This window comes from Oenanthe melanoleuca, chromosome 6 (genome assembly GCF_029582105.1).
Source record: "Oenanthe melanoleuca isolate GR-GAL-2019-014 chromosome 6, OMel1.0, whole genome shotgun sequence".
In the NCBI taxonomy this organism is placed as follows: Eukaryota; Metazoa; Chordata; class Aves; order Passeriformes; family Muscicapidae; genus Oenanthe; species Oenanthe melanoleuca.
The window spans coordinates 24660892-24684973 of record NC_079340.1 but is presented as its reverse complement, the minus strand read 5'-3'; the positions used below and the strand labels follow the sequence as shown (position 1 = coordinate 24684973).

Here is a 24082-nt window from a genome sequence, read left to right as displayed (position 1 = left end):
ACAGCATAAAAGGCAATAAGTGAAATTCAACTGTATTTTGTTCTTTGCTTTCTTGTGCTTGCATAAGCAAAAATACCAAGGATTTTGCAGTATTTCTTTGAGGATGTTGGCTTTGGAGCTTGCAAAACTACTTTTAGGAAGGCTTCTGTGTACTCCTGCCTTTTGAATTCCTTTCCACTGAGATTGCAAGGCTGAGCCTTGTTCCCTAGATAGGAATATTAAGCAGGGTGCTGAAGATAGGAAGTTTTAGTATCTACATAAGTCAAATCCCATAAAACCAAACTCTTCCATGGGAAGTATTTACATAAACACACATTACTAGTTTCTACTGAATGAAAACATTCCCAGAGAGGTCAGACCAAAGAAGGATTTATGGGTTTGGGGCAAATTCAGAACTGAGAAAGATACATAAGTAATCTCAGATAATTTCTTAGTGTGTACTGGAAAAGCTGATTTTGTTTCAGTTAGAGCTTCAGTAGCTTTAATTAACTACAGAGTACTGAGATGACATTTGGCTTCCCACCCTCTTCCCTTGAGCAACACCTCCTGTTGCACAGCTTTGGGGAAAACCAGGTGCCACAAACAGCCTGGTGGGTGCCAAAGCAACATTTCTGGTTGTGTTTTCAGGGAGAAGCCTGCATCATGGGGGCAAAGAGGATCTACAGGAAGCGCAGGTCAGAGAAGAAGTGCATGCAGGGGAGATTTGCTGGGGCCATGAGCTGGGAGCCCTGCCTGTGCACAGAGGCTGACTTTGACTGGTGAGCAGGGGCAGGGCTGGCTGCTCTCAGCACCACGGGGCCTGGGCTGGCTTTCATTTCTTGGGATCAAATGTGTGGGATGGTATTTTTTGTCTGGACTCAGTTGTTTATTAGTTTTTATTTATATTACAGTTTTGCAAATTGTGAGTTTTACAGTACTTCAAGCTGACAAATTAAAAAAAGGAGCTTTGGGGTGTTTTTTATTTTTTACAAGGTCTTTTAAACTGTCGCATTAAGAAATGACACAAATCATGTTTACTTTTAACTTATTAACTAACTACTTGTGGTCCACAGTGCAGACTTTTTTATTTAATCATATAGTATCAGTCAAATTCATGAAGAAGAAGGTGAAGACTTCACCCTAATGTTGGGAACAACGAGGAAATAGAAAAACCTTATAAATATGAGTGCTTAGCAAAAAATTCTGAAGCCAAACCCTAAAACTTCCATCTTATTATATATATATATTATATTTTAAAATCTTAAACTCTAAGTTTTTCATTATGTGATGTACACACTTCTATTCAAACTACACACTTATAATCGCAATTTTATAATTTAAATTTGGAAGCCTTTTCCACAGCCTCAGGTCAAATGTAATGTTCTCCTGGGGGTCAGTGCCTGTCAGCACAGAAAGTCTAAAATTCTTAGTGACCAGGGTTTCAAGATCAGAGGGATCCTTAGAGAGGCTGTAAGCTTGCAGAGAGTGGAAATGAATAAACATGTAGGTATTGAAATAGGCTGCTCCCTGATAGTGCAGGTATAGTAAAAGAAGGTAAGAGGAATAATATCTGTAATCTCCTAAGGCTCCCACAAAATCAATGTGAGCAGATCATTCTCCAGGTCACAGCTTTGTGCACCAGTAAGGTAACAGGACAATTTAGCACATCTAACCTTAGCAATGACCAATGGTGGCTGAGAGTAGTCTTAAGATATATATATATATATATATAAAAAATAAAATAAATTCTTAACACATACATATGCATATATGAGTAAAAGAAAATATATGCATATGCAGAGTATGCCTTCAGCTTCTAGAATCAAGTATCCAGGAAATTCCTGGGTCATTTGTAGCATCTGGACCGTCATGTTTGGCAGCTTCCAGCAGCCATTGCCTTCATGATTTGAGTTAATCTCCTTCTGAAGTATTTTCTTCTCTGATGTTTGCTATGGGAAATAGAGTCCATTGGTGAGATGATGAAATCTTCATCTGCTGGTTGCATTTCAGTGTTACTGCTGACTCACAGCAATTTGCACAAAAAAGGCAGGGAACTACATTATTGAAATCTCTTTCTTACTTGTTTTCTCCAAGTCTGCAAATTCCTCAGTATCTTGGATGAGAGAAACATTGGCTCTTTGGCAGTGCTGATAAACTCCCTTTGTGCCTTACTCACCCACATCTATGTCATGTTACTAATTAAACCCAGAATCTGCTATGTGAATCCTGAAAAGGTTCATTTCATCAAATATTTTGCATGGAAATTTATAGCGTTTCCCTTCTCACTCCTTTATAAATATAGAGTATTCTTTCTGTATAAAATCACGGAATTGCAGGAGGATTTCATATTGTGTCAAAAAAGAAAGTAATTTCTCTTGCTCCAAACAATAACACTTATAAACATTTTTTCACACAGATTCTGTCAGTATAGTTTCTTGATTATTTCCTCATTTTCCATTTAGGAAATGAATTCTTGCTGTGGAAGGGTACCCTCTGTGGAGTTATTTTCAGGAAGAAAAAAGTACTTTCATCATCTTCGCTCCTGACATTTCAATATTTTTGATTCCCTCCCTTCCTTCCTTCCTTCCTTCCTTCCTTCCTTCCTTCCTTCCTTCCTTCCTTCCTTCCTTCCTTCCTTCCTTCCTTCCTTCCTTCCTTCCTTCCTTCCTTCCTTCCTTCCTTCCTTCCTTCCTTCCTTCCTTCCTTCCTTCCTTCCTTCCTTCCTTCCTTCTTCTCCCTTTTTTTTTTTTTTTTTTTTTTTTTCTGGGCATGGCTCTTAATTGAAGGAGATTGCAAGGGACGTGTATCCCCCATGTATCCTCCTTAGCTGCCCACACTTGATTTTTCAATCTTGAAATAAATTGGACAGCTTTTTATATTGTCACTGGTTACAGAACCCAGGTTTGTATACAGAATTGAAGAAAACAACAATCCCTGTCATTGTGCTGCCATTGCTGTTTAAATGCTAAATTTATAAGGAGAAAATGTTATTATCTAAGTTTATCAGAGATTGGAGTAAAAAATTATATATCTGTGGTCAGGCAAAAAGTGAGAAAAAGTGTTATTGCTGTTAATCCTGCAAGTCTTTTTTCATCACTTCAGGGGAAAAATACCAGTTATAAAGGACATAAAGATTTTCTAATGTTTTTTTCTCTCATTGGACTATGACAGAAATCCAGATTAATTTCAAATCAGTGTGGAGACCAATGGTATTCCTTTCTCAGGGAACAGGGCACATTTATTTATTGTTTTGTGCAGCAACAGAACTGAGTGACATTAGAGGTGAGTGCAGTTCCTCCAGCCCTGGGACCTGGATTCTTCTGCTGCACTTCTATCCGGGCTGGAAGGAGGATGGGATGGCAGGACAGACACTTTATCCAGGCTGGAAGGAGGAGAGGATGGAAGCACAGACACTTTTATCCAGGCTGGAAGGAGGACAGGATGGAAGCACAGACACTTTTATCCCGGCTGGAAGGCTCAGGGTTTGCAGCACAGACACTTTTATCCCGGCTGGAAGGCTCAGGGTTTGCAGCACAGACACTTTTATCCCGGCTGGAAGGCTCAGAGTGGCAGCACAGACACTTTTATCCCGGCTGGAAGGCTCAACAGGGCAGCACAGACACTTTTATCCCAGCTGGAAGGCTCAGGGTGGCAGCACAGACACTTTTATCCCGGCTGGAAGGCTCAGGGTTTGCAGCACAGACACTTTTATCCAGGTTGGAAGGCTCAGGGTTTGCAGCACAGACACTTTTATCCGGGCTGGAAGGCTCAGGATGGCAGCACAGACACTTTTATCCGGGCTGGAAGGCTCAGGGTTTGCAGCACAGACACTTTTATCCCGGCTGGAAGGCTCAGGGTGGCTGCACAGACACTTTTATCCGGGCTGGAAGGCTCAGGGTGGCTGCACAGACACTTTTATCCCGGCTGGAAGGTTCAGGGGTGGCAGCACAGACACTTTTATCCGGGCTGGAAGGCTCAGGGTTTGCAGCACAGACACTTTTATCCCGGCTGGAAGGCTCAGGGTGGCTGCACAGACACTTTTATCCGGGCTGGAAGGCTCAAGAGGGCAGCACAGACACTTTTATCCAGGTTGGAAGGCTCAGGGTGGCAGCACAGACACTTTTATCCGGGCTGGAAGGCTCAGGGCAGGCAGCACAGACACTTTTATCCCGGCTGGAAGGCTCAGGGGTGGCAGCACAGACACTTTTATCCCGGCTGGAAGGCTCAGGGTGGCTGCACAGACACTTTTATCCGGGCTGGAAGGCTCAGGGTTTGCAGCACAGACACTTTTATCCCGGCTGGAAGGCTCAGGGTGGCAGCACAGACACTTTTATCCCGGCTGGAAGGCTCAGGGCAGGCAGCACAGACACTTTTATCCCGGCTGCAGGGCTCAGGGGTGGCAGCACAGACACTTTTATCCCGGCTGGAAAGCTCAGGGGTGGCAGCACAGACACTTTTATCCCGGCTGCAGGGCTCAGGGCAGGCAGCACAGACACTTTTATCCCGGTTGGAAGGCTCAGGGTGGCAGCACAGACACTTTTATCCCGGCTGGAAGGCTCAGGGCAGGCAGCACAGACACTTTTATCCCGGCTGGAAGGCTCAGGGTGGCAGCACAGACACTTTTATCCCGGCTGGAAGGCTCAGGGCAGGCAGCACAGACACTTTTATCCCGGCTGCAGGGCTCAGGGGTGGCAGCACAGACACTTTTATCCCGGCTGGAAAGCTCAGGGGTGGCAGCACGGACACTTTTATCCCGGCTGGGAACACGTTCCCGGCTCTCCATGCAGGGAATGCGGCTCGCAGCCAGAGGGCAACAGCGCTCCAGGAATGGGGGACCCTGGATGCGCGGGAGCATCATCGAGTCTGTCCTAGCAACAGCCTAGAAACGAGAATCTCCTTCTCCGTTTAATTGATTTGGGTAAATGGATGACACCGTTCCTTGGGTGTTATTAAAGCATTAATTTACCCGCTTTCCTCACACTGTGTTCCTTCCTGTCTGAGCGTTATTACAGCGATATCTCTTCGGCAGAAACACCTCCCAGACACAGATGGAAACCTTTGGTGGGGTTCATCCTTCAGCCTCCTTCAGTAGGAACTTTGTGCAGTGTCTTGCTGTCAGTCCTCCCTCTGAACCCGCTGTCATTAGTACTGACAGCTGCTTCTATCAGAATTGCCATCCCTCACACCTTTATGGAACTGTGAGCTTGTTTATACTGGTGCTGGTGGTTTTGGATAGCCAGAGAGGCACAAAGGTGGGAATCAGGTCCATTTATTTATTTCACAGATGATATCAGCAAGAATCTGGCTGGCTCTTTTTATATTCTCTTGCACTTTAATTACAGCCCTGGCTGCTGGGATTAGTTCCTATGCTAAAATATCAGAGTCCTGCATCAGGAGAAACTGTTCTGACAAACCCTGGGGAGGCAGGGGACAGCCACTGAGTGTGGTTAGATTCTGCTGGCTTTGTGTGTCCCCAGCCATCAGTTCAGATCGTGCAGGGGCCAGCTCTGAAATGCACCTACATTTGCACCCTTTGGTTATGGGCTTGTTTAACTAACAAATAGCAATGTAGAATGAATTTTTAGTTCATTTTGAGTGCTTGTGGGAAATGCAGATTCACTATGCAAAATCTACAGTACATCTTTAAGGGCCTGGATATCTACTGGACATGGATTTACTGGAAAGATTCTGGGGATTTTGGGTTCCATATTAACATAAGCTGGTATAGCTTGACTTCAAATACTGTGATGCAATTATAATTGTACACCCTTGTAGATCCACAGTTCAGACTGTAGCTGAACCCATCCTTCTCTGAGTTAAATCCCATGTCAGGTAGAACTGTAGAACTGGGGAACAAGCACAGCTCCCCTTTAACACAAATCTACACTTGAATCAGGGTTAAGTACTAGACAATAGTATTTAGTGAATAAAAAGGTAGTGAGACTTTTTCAGTGGCCACAGTTATTTTTTCCCACCAGGGCTTTTGGAAGCTGCAGAAAAAAAAGGTGACTGTTTTCAGAGATAGCTCAATTCTGCCCCATTTAATGTCCAAAATGTTTGGAAACACAGCATGCAAAAACACAAGGAGCGTTGTCAGTTTCTGGCATAGTTGACCTTAAGGCGAAGCTGTTAATCTTAAGGAATTTTTATGATTGCATGCTAAGTCATATCTTGATTTTTAGAAGCTATGAACATGGCAATCACTCTGAATTAACTGGTTATTTCTATATCTTAGAGCAGTAGGATTTTAATAATTTCATGTGAATTAACAGTTCTTCCAAACAGTATGTTTGTCAGGTCTCTTTTCAAATTACAAGCTTCCTTAGGGGATTTCTTTTCCTTGATTATTACCTATGCTGAAAATAACATTAGATAAAGGAATTTTCCATGAGCATTGAGCAGAGATACAAAACGTCTGGAATGAATCTGTATCTAATTACAGAAAAGAACTTGCAGTTCTACTTGACTAAGACAAATAGGATTCCAGTTGAAACCAGTGAAAGGATAAAAACCATAATCAATGAGAGCCACAAGACAGGCTGCTTCATACTGATAAAGCAATCCCTGATGGCAAACGCTCCACTCCTCTTTAGGAGATACATTATCTGTGTCACCTGTGTTCTTTTCAGGCAGGCACAAAATACCATCAATATATGCAAATTCCAATTCCCAGTTCCCAGGCAATGACTCGGGGAGCTGATTGCAGGCTGAGGCTGAAGCCTTCCCCATCCCCAGACTTTGCTGTACTGGCTCGTGCTATGGACATCCAATTGATGGTAATGTTTCCTGATTGCTACAAAGCCTGTTGTGCCAAATTGTAGGCAGCAATTTGTTGTCAGCATCAGTGTTGTGCGTGCACCAGCCTGTAGCCAAGGAATTCATTAGATTCCAAGGCTGGAGGTGAACGGGTGGCTGCTGCATCTGTGGAGGGATATGGAGCAGCAATTCGTGTCATTTGCTGGGATGATATTTCTCTAGGGCCTCAATGAGCCAGATGATTTGCAAGCCTGAAAACAGCACTGTGAGACTTCTGTGCTTGTAACTATTTCTGCCATGGAAAATCCTAGGATTTCTGTCTCTTGACTTTGAGAAATCTGACCCAAGTACAGTCAAAACTAGTTAAGTCGAGCTTGGCTTGCCCAGATTTACAGGTAGGAATAGGAAGTAAAAGAGTAGCTTGAATCTAGACATGTGCATTGTAAGAAAGCCCAGACTACTGCATCAAATTGGATTGTGAGTACTGATCCCCTCTGAGGCAGATTTCACTGTATTGGTTTGTTTTGTTTTCACCTGATTACAGAGCACTGTGTGTGTGTACAGTGTTACAGCTTTTTAATTAGAGTCACACATGATAACTTAGGAATACAGTGCTGCAGAGTATTTACAAATGAATTACAAAAATACAGGAGTCCCATTTGTATGTAAATATTTGTTTTCTCCAAGCAAATCAGAATGGTGTTATTCTTCATTACAAAGTGTATTCCACAGCTATAGTCTTCTTATTCCAACAAGGATGATTATAGAAGCACATGGCAGTGGGAGAATTGGCTGGCTGATGTTTCCAAAGCAATTAAGCAGCACTGAGTTGCAACCATCTGAGTAAATAGATTGATGAAAATTCAGTCAAAAAAAAATGAGGAAAAGACCGTTTGGGTCATCTCCTTCATTGCTGTTTCTTGGAGTATGTTCTCAATTACTTGTTGTAGATACCCCAAGCACCACAGCTGCCAAAATGTTCCTTTGGAACAGTCATGCAATCTAATATATGTTTAGGGATTTTCTCAAGTGATTCACAGTGTTAATTTTCTTTTGCTTAATGCCATCTTTTTAATTTTGCCACTTTAAGATTGCATCAAAAAATCTTTTTTTTTTTTTTATTTAGAAGAAAAAAGTTGAGGCAGAAGTAAAAAGTGGTGATTTAATTATTTTCGATGTCTTTTCTTGTTAACCAGTACTTAAAAAAAAACAACTTAATATAGATAAATAGAAGCATATTATCTCTTTTTTTTTCTTCTTTGTCTTATATCTTAGACCAGTACCAACATTTAGCTTTGTGACTTAACAGTACAATACGTAACTTAACCAACACCAGTTCTTAACATTGTTTACTAGTCACTCACTGCATTTTTTTTTAAGTCACTTTTTCAAGGCACTTGAATAAAATCTTCATTAAGTTGAACACTCCTCTTGTTAATATTTTTTCTATCAATATCTCTATGGATGATCTGGTAGGTCTCACCCTGGCCCTGGACTGATGGCTGTCTTGTGACAGCTCTGGGAGTAGCTGCAGCAGGGGCTCCACTAACTCTGATCAGGTTCTTGGGGGTTCATCCATCTCCTGGTTTTTCTCTCTGCTTCTTTATATACATATACAAATATGAGCCTTTAATCATATACTCTAACACTGCCCTGATCCACTTTTCTTGGAAAATCAGGCTACTTGATATCAAGACATTAAAGATAATAAGTAAAACATACTTTGCAGAAAAATGCCATTTTGAGATCAAGGATTCTGTTGCAACTGGAATGTTGGAATGGAGTTTGTGGACTCTGTATAGCAGTTCTCAGAAACAACATCCCATTACTTCTCCATTATGAGCTATGGAGAAGGCTTAGTAAAAGGAATAAGAATGTTTATCCAACCAAGCAGTCCTCATTACTCAATGGCTGAAAAGTAAACCCATATGTAAATGGAATACTGATTAAAGAGGTTTTCTCTTTGTTGGATTTTTTTCCTGCAACAACATTTTTTATAGAGTCTTTGTTTTACTTGGAATCAGAAACAATTTGAAATGTTTTTAGTGAAACCAAAGTAAATTTAGTCATAGCTAAACTCAAATTGTGACAAAAGATTAAAGTTTGACTCATTGTTTCTAACATGTGATTTTTGGTAGCATTTCGTCTTCCAAACAAAAAGAGAATTGAAGATCACAGAATTCTTCCCCATTACCAAATAGGCTGTTAATGCCTTCAGGCAAGAGCTCTCTCAGGGCTGTAAATTTTCCTCTGCATCCTGTGTGATATAGTTTCCAAATGCAATTAGCTTTTCAGCCCTTCAGTTTTCTAAGATGTGACTGAGACAGTGGTGATTTAACTTAGCTTAGATTTCTGGGTTTCTTTTTTTTGTTTTGTTTTGTTTTGTTTTGTTTTGTTTTGTTTTGTTTTGTTTTGTTTTGTTTTGTTTTGTTTTGTTTTGTTTTTTTGTTGGTTTGTTTTTTTGTTTTTTTTTTTTAATATTTGAGCCTGGATTTAATCCTGAGAGGTACTGCTAGTCTGTGGAGAGAGAACAATTGATGCCATACACATAAACTATCTGCTCTGGTTCTTCTTTTTTTGCACTGGGATTTATGCAAGGTAACTGCCCCAATTAGCTGAAGTGAAATGATGAATGTGTTTTATGAGTAAAAATAAAATCAGAAATCCTAGCAAACAGATGGAGGAAAACCAAAACTTGTATTAATAGTAGAGAGCACGAGCTGATCCCATGTTTATTGTTTTGGGGTTCTATGTGATGGTTTCTTTCAATGTTTACAACAGTGATTATGGATATGAACGGCACAGCAATGGCCAGTGTTTACCAGCATTTTGGTATAACCCATCCTCCGTGTCAAAAGACTGCAGCCTTGGACAGAGCTATCTCAACAGCACTGGGTAAGTGGCTCACCAGGCTTTAATGACTTAAAACACTCTATGGGTTTAACCCAATGATAACTAGAGATTACACCTACTGTAGGTGGGTCAGAGCTGGCTGGAGCCCTTGGGACACCTTCATCACCACCTTTGTTGGGTTGCACATCTGTCGCTCCAGATCATCATGTCTGGCTCAGGCTTCTCTGAAGGATGATGCCTTAAAGAAACTTGGGGGGAGACTGTAAGGCCAAATCATTGATGTTTCTGTAAAGACTTCTCTTAAAATCCTGTGAGATTAGATGAGGCAGAAATTCTGGAAGATAAATTACTGGAGAGAGATAAAACTGATGTATATGAAAAATGAAGTAATAAATGGGCAGCTAGCCTGAATGGTGACTGCTCTTTGGCCCTCTTGGAAGTCAATGGAAGATGTAGTTTAAGTTAAAATCCTGGCAGACTTCATTTATGATGCAAATGATTAAACAAAGCAACCCAAGCTGGTTTTGGAAGGTTTGTACACTGAAAGATGGGCATAATTTGCTTTTTGCTTTAATTCTTACTGTTCTAGCCCTTGAAGCTTACATCTCTAGAGACACTTGCCACACAACTAATGAGAAGTGGAGAACACAAGAGAAAAGTTGTTAAAGTTTGCCCAACAGTGTAATAATTGAATACAATGCAATACTGTATGTGTGTGGCTGTAAGGGTAGGAAGTGGTGGAAGAATACAGCAGCACAGGCTTCCTCCAGAAAGCAGAAGAGATTTATTGCAGAAGCAGACACATTATAGACTGGTTTGCAGAACCAAGGATAGAATTAAGCTCATTGGTCCAAGGAAGGCAACACCTCTTGTAAATATGCTTTTACCAAAACATCACGTTCCTCATGCACCCTCCTGTCCACAACACCAGGTGCTAGACTTTGTTATTAATTCTTTCCCTTCTGTTTTCCTTTGAGTAGCTTGGGAAAACTCAAACTGCTTTTTTCCCTGACTCTCACCAGCATCCACATATATGTATATAATTTAATTATAACTTTATGGTTATTTTACTCATTGATTTACCAAAATAAGAGTATTGGTCTAACACCGACACTCAACTGTGACAGACAAAAGACTCTCAATTTAAAGTTAGAAAGTGTGTGTTTATTCAGAGCTGGGCAGCAGTATGAGGTAATCCTCTAATAAGCACTGTAAAATCACAGGTGATCACAGAGTCTATTTATTAGCAAAGGATTCAAACAAATACATATTCATATTAACAGCCCCTCCCATCCCCCACTTCCTATGGTAATTAGCTTGAATAGCTATTAAGCATGAGAGATTGACTTCTTAAATTAGGTCTGGGGTTGTTTTTGTGGGGAGGGCTCTTAAAAGGAGGAAGTAAGGCAAGTCTTCCTCACCCTAAACTCCTGACCTTTTCTATCAATGACAATACAAATGATTTCTGGGCATAGTCCAGTTTTTCAAAGAATGGGTTTCTGGTTGCATTGTCCATGTTCCTTTGGGTCTGCTCACTAGTTTCATCTTTTCCCATTATAAGCGCAGCTGAGCAAACATGAAATGACAAACAATCAATTATTTAAGTTTCAGATTACTACTCCCTTCTAACTTATTTCTAATTATTTTCAGCAAGGTAACTAAAATCCTAATTTTCTAAAATTAGTGTTTCATCATAACATATCATTTTATGGTACCTTATATCAAGATACTCTATGCAGGAAATTATCGCAGGGCGTTAACAGGATGAGCTACTGGTGTGTTGGGCACGTGAGGAGACAAATGCAATCCATTTGGGAATCTTAGTTTCCTGACCATCTCCTTGGCCTACAGGAACCTTTTCCCAGCTCACCCTGGTTTCCCGTGCCTTTGCAGGTACCGGAAGGTGGTTTCCAACAACTGCACGGGCGGGGTGCGGGAGCGGCTGACGGCCAAGGCGCAGCAGTGCCCGGGCAGGGCGCCGCGGGGGCTGCGCCTGCTGACGGCCGGCGGGCGGCTCACGGCTGGCCAGGGCCACAACGTCACCTTCCTGCTGCAGCTCGACGAGGTACCGCCTTCTCCTGGCCTGAAGCTCCTCTCTGAAATGCAGGACGCAAACCCCCACCTCCTCCTCCAAATTATTATTAGGATTTTGAAATTAAGGGGCTCTCAGGCAAAGATATCGAAATTCGGAATAACAGTTCTTTACTAGGAAAGTTAAAATAGAAATACAGGATTGCAAAGAGCAATCCCAGCCCTGACAGAGTCAGAATACAACCTGACACCCTGTCAGTTGGCAGTCCCATTAAATGGTGGCTGCATCCTCCTGCAGTGGCAGATGTGGTTCAGCTGGAGCAGTGATCCTGTAGAAGGTGCAGTTTTCCTCTGGAATCCAGTGGAAAGATGAATAACTTGCTGTACAAAATCTCAGTTTTTGTCTGGGTAGGAAAGGCTTGGCTGCTCCCCCTGGCTGGAGCATCTCCCAGTGGGATGATGTAATTTTATCAGTCATACAGTGGGACTTAATGGCTTATCCTGTAGAAGGTGCAGTTTTCCTCTGAAGGTCCAGGGATGATGTGGAAAGGTCTGGTGTTCCTCTGGAATCTGGTGGAAAGATGAATAACTTGCTCTTCAAAATCTCAGTTTTTTATCTAGGTAGGAAAGGCTTGGCTCCTCCCCCTGGCTTGAGCATCTGCCCATGGGATGATGTAATTTTATCAGTCATACAGTGGGACTGAATAGCTTATCCTGTAGAAGGGTTCAGTTTTCCTCTGAAGGTCCAGGGATGATGTGGAAAGGTCTGGCTTTCCTCTGGAATCCAGTGGAAAGACAAGTAACTTACTGTCCAAAATCTCAGTTTTTGTCTGGGTAGGAAAGGCTTGGCTCCTCCCCCGGCTGGAGCATCTCCCAGTGGGATGATGTAATTTTATCAGTCGTGCAGTGGGACTGAATGGCCCAGCAGCAGATGATATCTTCCTGGAGGGAGGATGGGCTGTGGGAAAGATAAAGATGATTTCTTCACCTAGTCTTAAAGATGGCCCATTAGCAGATAATATGTGCTACGGAGATAAGGAATCACTGCCCCACCCAGCTTCAACAGATGGTGATAGAATACACATTTCTGGCCACATCAGCCCAACACAGGGCTCTGCTGGACACCCATCACCCACGGGGCTGCCAGCGTGGCCATGCCAGCCAGAGAGGGGAATGAGACAGGGGGGTGTAAAGTCATGCCAGCCAGGATGCAGCTGGGTGGAGCTTGCTCCAAAATGTATGGAGATTAAAGGGCTGCCATAGTATTGTGGTGCCCAGGGTAATGCCTGAGAGAAGTTGATAAAATACAGGAATTGGTTTAATTTGGAAATTTCACATCAGAACTGAAGACTGCAGGTTTGAATTCTGATCCCCACCCTTAACTGTGTTTTTTTGCTTCCTGGTGTTTTTTGAAACTGAATTTCCATATTTTTTTTCCACTGACTCTAAACCAAAGATGACAAATAGTACACATGCAGCTGGGTCCCCATCATACAAGTTGGTACATATTATTTAGGCATTTATGGGTAAAATCTCAAGATGTCCTCAGCAGGATTAAGTCTGAAATTCATTGCTACTGTGAAGCTGATTCAGGCTCTGATCTGTGTTTTTGTTATATCTATAACTTAACTTGGTATTTCATTGTTCTGCTCACTTCGTTCTTGAATCCATTCAAAAGTATTGAAATAGTTTTCACCTCTTTTTTCTTTTCAGCACTTTTTATCTGTGTTTAATTGCAGATGCACAAGCAGGAACATTCACAAAGTAGTGATTTTCTTTTTCCCTAATGTAATTTGATGCTTTAAACTTCTACCCCTTTTCCTCTCTTACTGGCCAATAAATCCTAAAACAAGTAGCTTTAACACCAAGGGACAACATACATACCTTTAGAGTTTAGAGTATTCAGGGACAATGTATATCACTTTTTAGTTGAGAGTATTCAAGGAAATTACTTCTGAACCTCCCCATAGTAAATGTCACCCGTAAGGAAAGATTTTTTTTTAAATTTTTTTTACATCTCTGTTGTTGATGCTTTCCCCAGCAAACAGGTGCCTTGTTTGTAAAGGCAACACCATATGATAAATCATATATAACCCGAAGCAGTTTTTGACCTGAATGTTTACTTTCTCCAAAATATGGTCACTTTATTTCAGTACTGACAGTCATACAACATTGCTACTGTGATGCTGTAATAACAGTGTGAACATATAATTTCATCTGGTTGAATTATTGATTTCTAGATTTAAAGATGAAAAGGCCCAAAACAAGTCAGACTCCAGGCTTTAGAAAAACAACAAAAAAGTGCACTTTGCATCATCTTTCTCTTCTGAGCAAACTTTTAAAACAGATTGGGAGAAGGAGATGGATAATCTGAATAGTCAGGCACAAAACTATCAAAGAATTATGCCAATAGTCAGAGGGAGAGACAATCAACTATAGTGTGGGAAATTCAGGACAAATGTTCTTCTGTGAGTGCTTCAGCTCAGATATGATGTAAGAGAGCCTTGACCACTCTGTCACACAGGGAGCTGCTGAGCATTGTGCTGTCTCTTTTCTTCATGCTGATCTTTTTGGGCAGCTCTGCTTCAGCGTGCACCAGAGTCTGGAAGCAACACCTTCTCCAGGATGAGATGGTGCCTCTCTCATGCTGGGTGTCAAGGAGTGCAGATTGATTTGATGAGTGAGTCAGTCAGTTCTCAGGAGATCTGAAGGGAGCTCTTCTTCCACTGTATCTGCTAAGGAAGAGGTTAGGAATTGCTCTGGGAGCTGAAGCACTATTGATCAGCCTCCAGCCTTTCCAATTACTCTCCCTGTTAGATGAATCTTGACCTCCTGCTCCTAGACTTGTCAACTTGAAGAGCAACCAACAAAACCTTTGGGTGAATTTTACCTGGTCTGGCAATGACTTTGTGTGGGTGTTGTAACAAAAGAAATATTCAACAAACAGGAATATTTACCCAGTTATGTACAAGCTATAGAGGAATAAAATATAGTTGAAGCAGCAAAACTCTGTGTAGGCTAAACCATTTAACAATTTAACTGTTTCAGTGACAAAAAAACCCCACTACTCACTAGAAAAGTTAAATCCATCAAAAGAACAAGCATTCCTTCTATATAATGGATATTGATTTCACAGAATAATTGAGGTTGAAAGGGATCTCTGGAGATTGTTTAATCCAACCTTGCATACAAGGCAGGGATATCACAAGACAAGAATTTGCCAATTTCTATTTAGTTCTGCCCTGCACAGGTACATAGCACAATGCAATCCAGGATGTTCAGTATCCAAAAAATCTGTGCCACTCCATTTTTACTGAGGGGAAGGCATCAGGAAAGTTAAAAAAGCCTGGATGTGTCACCTTGCACATCTTTTCCCCCAGCAGCATGTGAAAAAAGTGTGTCCTATTCAACACTTGCCCCTTGGAGTGATGGGCAGTATTTTAGAGTGCTATACCCTGGTGAGGACTCCTCCTTTAGTGTAAGTGACAGCTGGTATCTTTTAGGGTGTGAAAAAGCAGTGGCCTTTCCTTTTGCATCTTAACATCTCTTCTATCCCTCTGAGATGCTTTGTTTGAAGCCTTCAAATCTGCAGAGCTATTTCATACACTGCAGCCTCCTGGCTCTCTTTTTTCTTGCTCATGTTCCACTTGATCTGCAGGAAAAAAGAAAAAGAAAGACAAGCTGGTGAGCCAAGGTACAAGAGTTTGTTTGAGATTTGTACTCCTGTTATCTTTGTAAAGCTTTCTGCTCCACCTAGGAATCCACCTGGGTTTGAAAAGAGGAACAAACTCCAGAAGCAGGTTCACTGAAAATTCAGTGCATCTCTGTAGTGGAGCAGATGGCTAAGAAGGCAGGGAGAGACCAATGGCAGCAGTAAAAAGCTGATGTTTTCACTCAGGTGTGAGCAGTAAAAAGCTGATGTTTTCACTCAGGTGTGGGATTCAGGGGCAGGAAGCACAGCACAGTGGTTTCTTGTAGAGCCTGGTTGTGCCTGTGGTGATGCTGAGAGCCATGACTGAGCATTCTGACAAAAACACAACGTGAGCAAAAGATGCCCCAGGAGAAGCAAGGACAAGGCATTCAGAAGTGTTTCTGCTATTGAAGAAGACACAGAAAATCATCCCTGAAGTCTGTGCAAGTGGAGGGAGGGCAGGAACCAAACCCAGGAGCACACTGAGCACTGCTGATTTCTGAGAGCTGGGATTCTGCCCAGTTTCTCTAACCCTGACTCACGTGAAATTTTCCTGTGAAGCATTTATATCTGGCAGCATATAAATGGCATTAAAAGCAAACCAACCAACAGGTCATATTTAAATCATCTGAATGTAAGGATTCTTTCAGAAGTGATCTAAGTCTCCTGTCACCTTTTAGAATTTCTGTATGACTTCCTCTAAACTGCTTGCAAGATCACTTTGCACTTAATATTTATGGTCCCATTATTGGAAAGGTTTGGCCGAGTTATTTGTCCAACTAACCTAGGTATAATCATCATGATATTTTCAGTGGGTGACAATAGCCAGGAATCATCAATACTGCCTTTACTAACTATCATGTGTTGCATTTTATGAAATATTTTGGAAGTGTTTAATAAGCAAAGCATTGTACTTAAGCTGGGAATTTTGCTCTTAAATTTCCATGAGATAAGCAGAATACCAACAGCATTTTTGTCATTGTGTGACAGCACATGAGAAAAGTAGCTATGTTTAAAAGCAAATTTTTCATTGCCTAAATGTGCTGCCAGTTTCAAGGTTAATCCTTTGCCCTGGCCTGGGCTACATGCAGAGACCCAGGGCTGGTACCTGCAGCATTCAACAAGAGTTGGGTTTCACAGCCTAAAACCATGAATCCCTGCTTTATTTTTGGACAGCAACAAAAGAAAACCAAAACATGAATCTACAAAGGCACTTTTCCTACTGAAGTTATTCAACCCAGTGTTCTTGACGTGTTTTACTTCTCTGTTGTAGAAAACAGAGGGATTTTATTAAGTGTGTGTTGTTTCTGTGTGCCTTCCTGATCACATGGTCAGGTAGGGCTCTTGCCTGTCACAGCCACAATTGTTATGTGTGTGTTGGAGTTATTTGGGTGAGCATCAGACACTCGTGCTCTGCACTGCTTCACAGAGACTGAAATCTGCAGCCTCCAGAGCAGCCCTGTTCAGCACAATGGCTTTCAAACTTGTTTCATCTTAATGCTCACACATCTTTGCTGAGGAAATGGATGGTAAAGACATTCAGGGCAGGAAGGTTCAGGGCTTTGACTGTTTCATTACAGATAATTCACAGACAAACTGCCTCCTCTAATTTATTTTTTATCTTGATAAAATGACAGCCAAAAGTCTTTGACATTCCAGGTCTGCCTCAGTTCTCACTTGGCAAAGTCACTCCTCTGGGAGTAGATTTTGGCTTGCTTTTAACTGCTTGCTGCTGCTATGTGATGTTTGGATTAGACTAATGTGTGGGGAAAGCTAATTTGTTCCTACACTTCAGGCCACAGGCTAGAATTCAGGCAATCTGAACTCATTCCTCTGAGTTCCTGCATGACCTTGAGTGAGAAACTAAAACTTTCTGATGTTTTATTCCCTCATTTGAAAATAGAGCTTTGCTTTCTGCCTTTTATTTGTGATTGCTGATAAATCCAGAGGACTCTCTCTTAGCATGAGAACACACAAATGAAGCCCTGAATTTCCCAAAGATTGCTGTGGCTCTCTGTGATGGCAGTGTTGGTACATGGCTGTACAAGGTACACTGTGTCCTGGGTACATCTAATGAGCTTGGGGACCCTGCTGGGGACACAATGCCATTTACATTTCCCACCTCAGCACTAATGTTTGGTGCAATTCAGTATTCAACTCAGCTGGAGTTTCTGGAGATGAGCTTAGCATTAGGATTGTTTTGATTGTTGATGTACTCAAATTAAAGAAGCAAAGCTAGTAGTAATTAAAAGCATAGACTGGTTGTTTTTTTTTTTTTTTTTTATTTTCTTGCAGTATCCCACTGTGTTCCCTCTTTTGATATCATGAGTTTGTTAGTAATGATAACAGAAATATCAAATTTTCATCCTAACTTTCAATAGACATGCTGAATCATGGCTGTTTATCTTACTAACTCCTGTAATCTCTCACTACACTCCTGTAATAACACACAAGTGACACAGTATGTACCTGCCCCAAACCACTGCCATCTGAATTATAATTGCATTTTTTGATGATGACAAGCTGGTTGGGAGAAATCAGAGCCTTTCAAGCATTTTAAATTCATTGTTGAAATTCCATGACAATGTATTAAAGTGGACCTTGCCTTCCTAATGACACACTGAACTGCAGTCTTGTAATGCACATCCAGTCACACAAGTTGAATTATTCTGCATAATCCTGAGAGGCTGTTATTGATTCCTGTGGGGCACAGAAGATCTAGTACTGTAAAAAGAGCTCATAGCTGAGTTGAGCTGACAGAACTGGCAGTCAAGATAAATTATGTGATCAGTACAATTCACTGTTTGGTGTTGAAAAAGAAGTACATGTGAAAAGTATCAGGCTATTTAGCCTGCTAAAAGGCACCTTTCTATTCAGTTTCTGATTTGAAAAACTGAGGCCATCTCTCTGAAAGCAAGGATTTGCACAGGAAATCATGTTTTTCAGTTCTTGGTCAAATTGGATCTGAGTATCTGTTAAATATTAAGAATATACTTTAAACAGATCTAGATTAAAGATATGTTGTGTGTAGATGTTCAGTTCCAGTGAAAATATCTTTGAATGATTTCTTTTGTTGAAAGAAAAATGCTGAAGAAGGAAAGGGTTAATCTAAAGAAAGCACAATGAATTAATCCATGAGAACCCTCCAACAGCAGCCGGGTCTCTTTCTTGCAGGGGATAATTAAATCCATTGTCTACATCCCTAAGGAAGACACAGAAGTCAGTGCATAATTAAAGACTTAAAAATGCAATCTGAAACATGGGAACCAAAATTAAAAACCTTGAGCTGTGTTTGTTCCATATTTTAATACTTCCATTTAGATACAGATACTCAAAGTCAATAAGGAAAATGCATTATTACAATTTTCAGGGCAAGATTCCAATGGTGTGTTTGAGGGAGAGAATTCTGCTAGGTGGTCTCACATCTCACATCCTCCACAATATTGAGAGCTGCCCAAAAGTAATCAAAGTACAAAGACATTGTTGCAAACTGTATGGGATGTTTCTTGATATACCTAAGGCAGGAAGCTTCACAGAGTTTTTGGTGATGTCCAAGGAGCACTTGAAGCTCCTTTGGTCAAAGTGCAGGATAAAGGTGCACTTGGCTTAGGAGACAGGACCAGGAAGGAGGGAGAGAGGAATATTTTGTATATGCTTCAAAAAAACCTGAACATTTAATGAGAAAAATCCCTTAGAAAATAGTAAATATCTGATTTACGTTTTAGTAACTTATGTTGTCTGGGCAGGTAAAGGTTTTAATATGGGGCCTTGGGAAACTTGGATTTAATTATGGGGGCTTCTTTTCTGGCTAAAAGTTCTTAAGGCTCAGCACATGCTTAAGCCTTTGGCTGCACAAAAGCCTTTATCAAGATTGCAGTGTACTTCAGGTAATATCCAAGCTTGTGCACATTGCAGAGAGAGGGGTTGATCTAAAGAAACACAATTAATTAATCCATGAAAACACTCCAACAGCAGCAGTGTCTGTCTCCTGCAAGTAATGCAGGGAGTTTTGTATCTGCCTTAATTGGGCTAAAAGCTTCAGAAAAATCCTACTATGGAGTATTGAGCATGACAAAATAAAAAGGAAAAGATGGAAAAAGCAACAGGAGGGGCTTTGCAAGATGTATGGATAGACATCAAATTGTTGCAGAACAAAACTTCTCTTGGTGAAACAACCTCTTGCAAGTGGCTCTGGAGAGATGCCAGAGACAGAGACAGTGACAGCTGGGTTGGTTTAAATCAGGTGTGGAATGTGTGGGACGTGTTTGGATTTTGGCTCATCTGCTTTCTCTTCCTGTCTTACTCTGCCTGTGCTCTTACCTGGCACAGATAAAATATTAGAACAAGTCAAAACACAGTCTCTTTGTTTTCCAGACTTTTCTGTCCCTCTTCCTAAGCTAGAATTTTAAATGTCAGATTTTCAAAATGTGGCATTTTCAGAGGAGTGTTATAGCCTGGATCTCACTCAATGGAAAATGCATTTCCAGTTCAAAGGATTTTAAAACAGGAAAGGCCAAGACAAATGAAAAAGACTGGGGGAGCAGCAGCTGAAGCTTTTCCCTAATTAGATTTTCAGTTGTTTCTGTAGCATCTTCCCTACCTAGAAACTGAAATCTAAATCTTGCATGCCTTAGAAATGGCTCCTTTCCCTGGCTACACCTGTAGACAGTGTGAGTTTCATGGCCATGGACAGAATGAAGACAAGAGAAAAAAAGGTTCATTAGAGCACAACTTTTGACATTGCAGAAATGCGGCTATTCTAAAAGGCTGTCACCTTTTGCATCTTCTGCTGCTACCTCAGATATGTGGAGGAATCTTCCACAACCTGAAACAGACTTCAACTGCATGATCTCAGATATAATCCTCAGAGCTGATAAATCCAGCAAGGGCACTATGGAGGCACAGTTTTAACCATGAGAAAAGGTTTTGTCCCAGCAGCATGGCTTTACTGTTCAAAGACATCATCTCCTTTTGAGTAAGAAAAGATGACTAAAACCATAATAATGACAGACCTGGAGGAAGTGGGAGAGCATCAAAGGGTACTTCAGAGATCTCTGTGTTTGGTCTGGAGTTGAGATAATAATAGTACCCCTCTAAAAGAGGTTCACAGGTAATGTGTGGTCACTTCTGGCTGTGGAAGTGGATCCCATTTGGTGGCTTCTGTTGGCTCAGTCAAACAGACATGAGTGCCCAAAGCACTGCATCATGTTTGAAATTGCACATTTTCTAATAATTCAGGTCAACACAGGACATAACTGTTCTGAAGACCATTTCCCCTGCCACACCTTCAGTCTGGGATTCTCCACAACAGACCAACACAGTTATTTTAGTCTCATCTATTTGGAAGCAACAGAGCTTCCAGCAGGGTGCCAGGGCAGTGTAAAAAAAGAATTCAGTCTGTTAAAAGAGAGCATCTAGGAAAATTTGTTGCTCTTGCCACGATCAGGTACAGCTCTGCTCCTTTTGCTTTCCATTCAGGCAAGCCTCCACTATTTCTGCCTCCACAACAAGTTATAAAAAGACTGAGAGAACATGAGGAATATAAAAGTTCTGTTACAATTTCTTCTTATAGTCACATACACTCACATATCTCTTTGTGGTGTGGAAACCTGCCTGATGCTAGCCATTCACACAGGTACCTTTTATTCCAGAAAGGGAATTGGGCATCCAGAGGACTGTTTCTCTTTCAAGGGAAAAGAGGGAGAAAATGGAAGAAAGAAAAGGAAGTGGAAACAAACTCAAAGCAAATGAAATGTCCTTTCAGCCAATTTTATGGAAGGTTATTAATAATCAGCTATTAATTTTCCATCATTCCAGAGAGTGGCCACTGCTTGAGTGCACCAGGCTGTGGAGGTGCCCCACAGCAGTAGCCAGCAAGTGTGGACATAGCCAGCATGAGCTCCCTGCAGAGCCAGAGGGGATTTCCTAGGCAGTGAGGATGTTTAAAGGTAAGGCAAGATGCATCCTACATGGAAGGGGGGCCCTCAGCAGCCAAGGCTGTTTGGCAGGTCAGTGCAGGCTGTGCCTCTGGCTCCTCAGACCTTGTTACTGTTCTCTGCTTGTCTGTGCAGGCTGATCCCATCTCTCAAAAGCAAAACAGAGTGTTTCAATCCTTTCTCTCTCACCACAGGGAGACCTCCAGAGATCCCTCATTCAGGTGGATTTTGGAGATGGAATTGCTGTGTCCTATGCCAATCTCAGCTCAACAGAAGATGGGATCAAGCACATCTACCAGAGCGTGGGCATATTCCGAGTGACCGTGCTGGTGGAAAACAGCCTGGGCTCTGACAGTGCTGTCCTCTACCTGCATGTGACCTGTAAGTGTGTCATTCCCTTCTGGTTCTCTTCTGGAATTACTGCTTGTGGCTGGAGGTGACATTTGGTATTTGGCAGCTGGGTCCAGAGTGGTGGGAAATGATGAGTGTTCACTTGTCCTCCAGACAGATTGTTGATTCCAGACTGAGAGGAAACGTAGATTCATCAAGGTTGGGAAAGACCTCTAAGATCATTGAATCTGATCACTAACTTCTGCTTTTTAAACCATGTTTTACCTCTAATTTTGGAAAGTCAAATTTGGGACACGTCAAAGGACTGTCCAGCCCTTTCTGAAATGCACTTTCATTATCAAGCTTACACTTCCAGAATAACAAATCCACCCAGGAATCTTTAATGACTTTTAGAAGCTTTGAATTTTTCTTTGTGCATGTTTTGCCCTCTAATGAAACACACCCACCTCTGGGATGGAAACCAGTGCATTTCAGTGTTTCTGTTGTCATAGGAACCAAAATCTTTGTATTAAATAGTATTGCAAAAAAAAATGTTATCCTCACATTGCTTCTCTGCTATTCTTTTTAACGTTTTTATACTTCATATGTGTTTGATTTACAACTGAAATCTATCCCAAGTTCTTGGATAAAACCAACATTGTATTATTTCATATTTATTCTAGCACATGGTTATGAACCTAAAGGGTCAATCTATTTATCAAAATTTTGTAACATTCCTAATGGATTTTGTTTGGGGCCATATTTTCTTTATAAAGTGAGGTTTTTTTGTTTGTTATTTTATGTTTTTACTGTGTGCCTCTGTGCCAGATTAACTGAGAAAAAAGGAAATTGCAAAACATGAAGTTACATTTACAGAAGTATTGTTTACCATCTACCAAGCTAACTCCACATACTATGTAGATATTTGGCACATTCCCTACACTTTACCTCTAGTTTTGGGGTTGGCTCACACAGCATGAGAGCAGCTGCCTTTCCAGGGTAGGAGAGCAGCTCTTTAATAGAAAGCCATTGTGTCAACAGATGGGAGCAGTGGGAGGCAGGAGTGTGGGAGATAGGATTTTTGTGAAGGAGGACTAGGGGAGTAGGAGCAAATACCCACCTGAATATCCCCCTTCAAAACCACCTTTGGTTAGCAGGTGTCCAGCCTTCAGTCACTCATAGTCTCTTTTTGGTCTACAGCTGCTGTGTTTGATTTTCTTGAGACACTGAAGAATTATGAACTGTTTTGATTGTTTAAGCTGTACAAGAAATAAACAACATTCAGATTTATTTTTTTTCTGACTTAGCAGCTGATAGTGTATGTTTCTGTGTTTTGCATAGGTAATTGCCAGCACAGGATTGGAACAGTGAGTGATCATTGCAGCCAGGCCCAGGTTACATGTGCCAGACTCCCTGGAGAAGTGAGAGCTCTGAGGGATAATTCTCACCTTTCTCTACGTGACAAGAATTAGGGACTGCAGAACAGGTTACAGATGAGCATGGTGCCACTCAGACCAGCAATAGACTTGCTGAGGACAGGGATATACAGGAGATCCACAGCAGCTTCCAAACCCTGTTGGAATGCTTGCTCTGCCACTCAGCCCTCTGCTGAGTATTCTGCTTGGAATGATTGAGCTTGGCCTTTGGGGAGCTTTTCAAAAATATCTCTCCTTAAAATAAACACACACTGTATTGCAAGATGCACAGACAAGCAGTGCACAGGCTGGACATCCAGAGTTTTAGGAAGGGCTGCAGACTGGGTGATCCCTGGTCACAGGGCTAATATTGAGTGTCTGCAGCCAGACCTGGCCCTTCCAGCACCTTCCTTACCTGTGCCCAGGTAAGTTCTTCCTGCAGGGAGAACTGCAGGTGCTGAAACCTTGGTGCTTGTGGTCTCAAGGCAAAAGTAAAGCCTTCATCCCATGCCCTCCTCATCCTGCTGCAGCCATGAGCCAGTGCACAGAAGCAGTGCCTTTCCTGCAGTCACTCCAGGGATCCAGAAATGCAGGTTACTGTGAGGCAGGAGCATTTTGAGGTGGATAATATAAACTGTTGGACAGTATGAACTGTGGTATGTGAACTGCTTGAGCCAACAGCCTGTCTCTTGGCTGTCCTGGTGGGTCAAAATTTTCTCCTGGAAAGTTAGTTATGGATTTGCCTGGATGCTTCAGAATAACATCACCTGTGTGAGTAAGCCTTTTGAGAAGCTCTCCCTTTCAGTTTTCTGGAGCTTGTGCAGATTCTTTCCCTGGGAGAGGTGAAGGCCATAACCTCCATAGCCCTGCAGGAAGCTCAGAAACTAATTTTCTTGCATCGTCTTCAAGCTTACATGGGAGAAAGCAGTGTCCTGGCAGGGGGCTGATCCAGAGTGAGCTATCCCCATCTGCTAGCCAGATAACAGCTCAGCTTTGCAGCCTCCTTGACCCAGCCGTGCTGGGACATGCTCAGGCAGAGCTTGAGCTGTTTTTTCATATCCCTTCCTGGCCAGTGCATGGGGAAAGTCCAA

General features: G+C 41.8%; 1 protein-coding gene across 2 annotated transcripts in view; it reads left to right on the top strand.

The window, feature by feature from the left end:
- Nucleotides 1-24082, top strand: part of SORCS1 (sortilin related VPS10 domain containing receptor 1) — a 263410-nt gene that overhangs the window by 214359 nt on the left and 24969 nt on the right. For both annotated transcript variants that reach the window (XM_056495393.1, XM_056495392.1), the window contains exons 16-19: nucleotides 628-758; nucleotides 9517-9630; nucleotides 11482-11653; nucleotides 21441-21627. In XM_056495393.1, the coding sequence (XP_056351368.1) occupies nucleotides 628-758; nucleotides 9517-9630; nucleotides 11482-11653; nucleotides 21441-21627 (604 nt within the window). The remainder of the gene's footprint in view (nucleotides 1-627; nucleotides 759-9516; nucleotides 9631-11481; nucleotides 11654-21440; nucleotides 21628-24082) is intronic.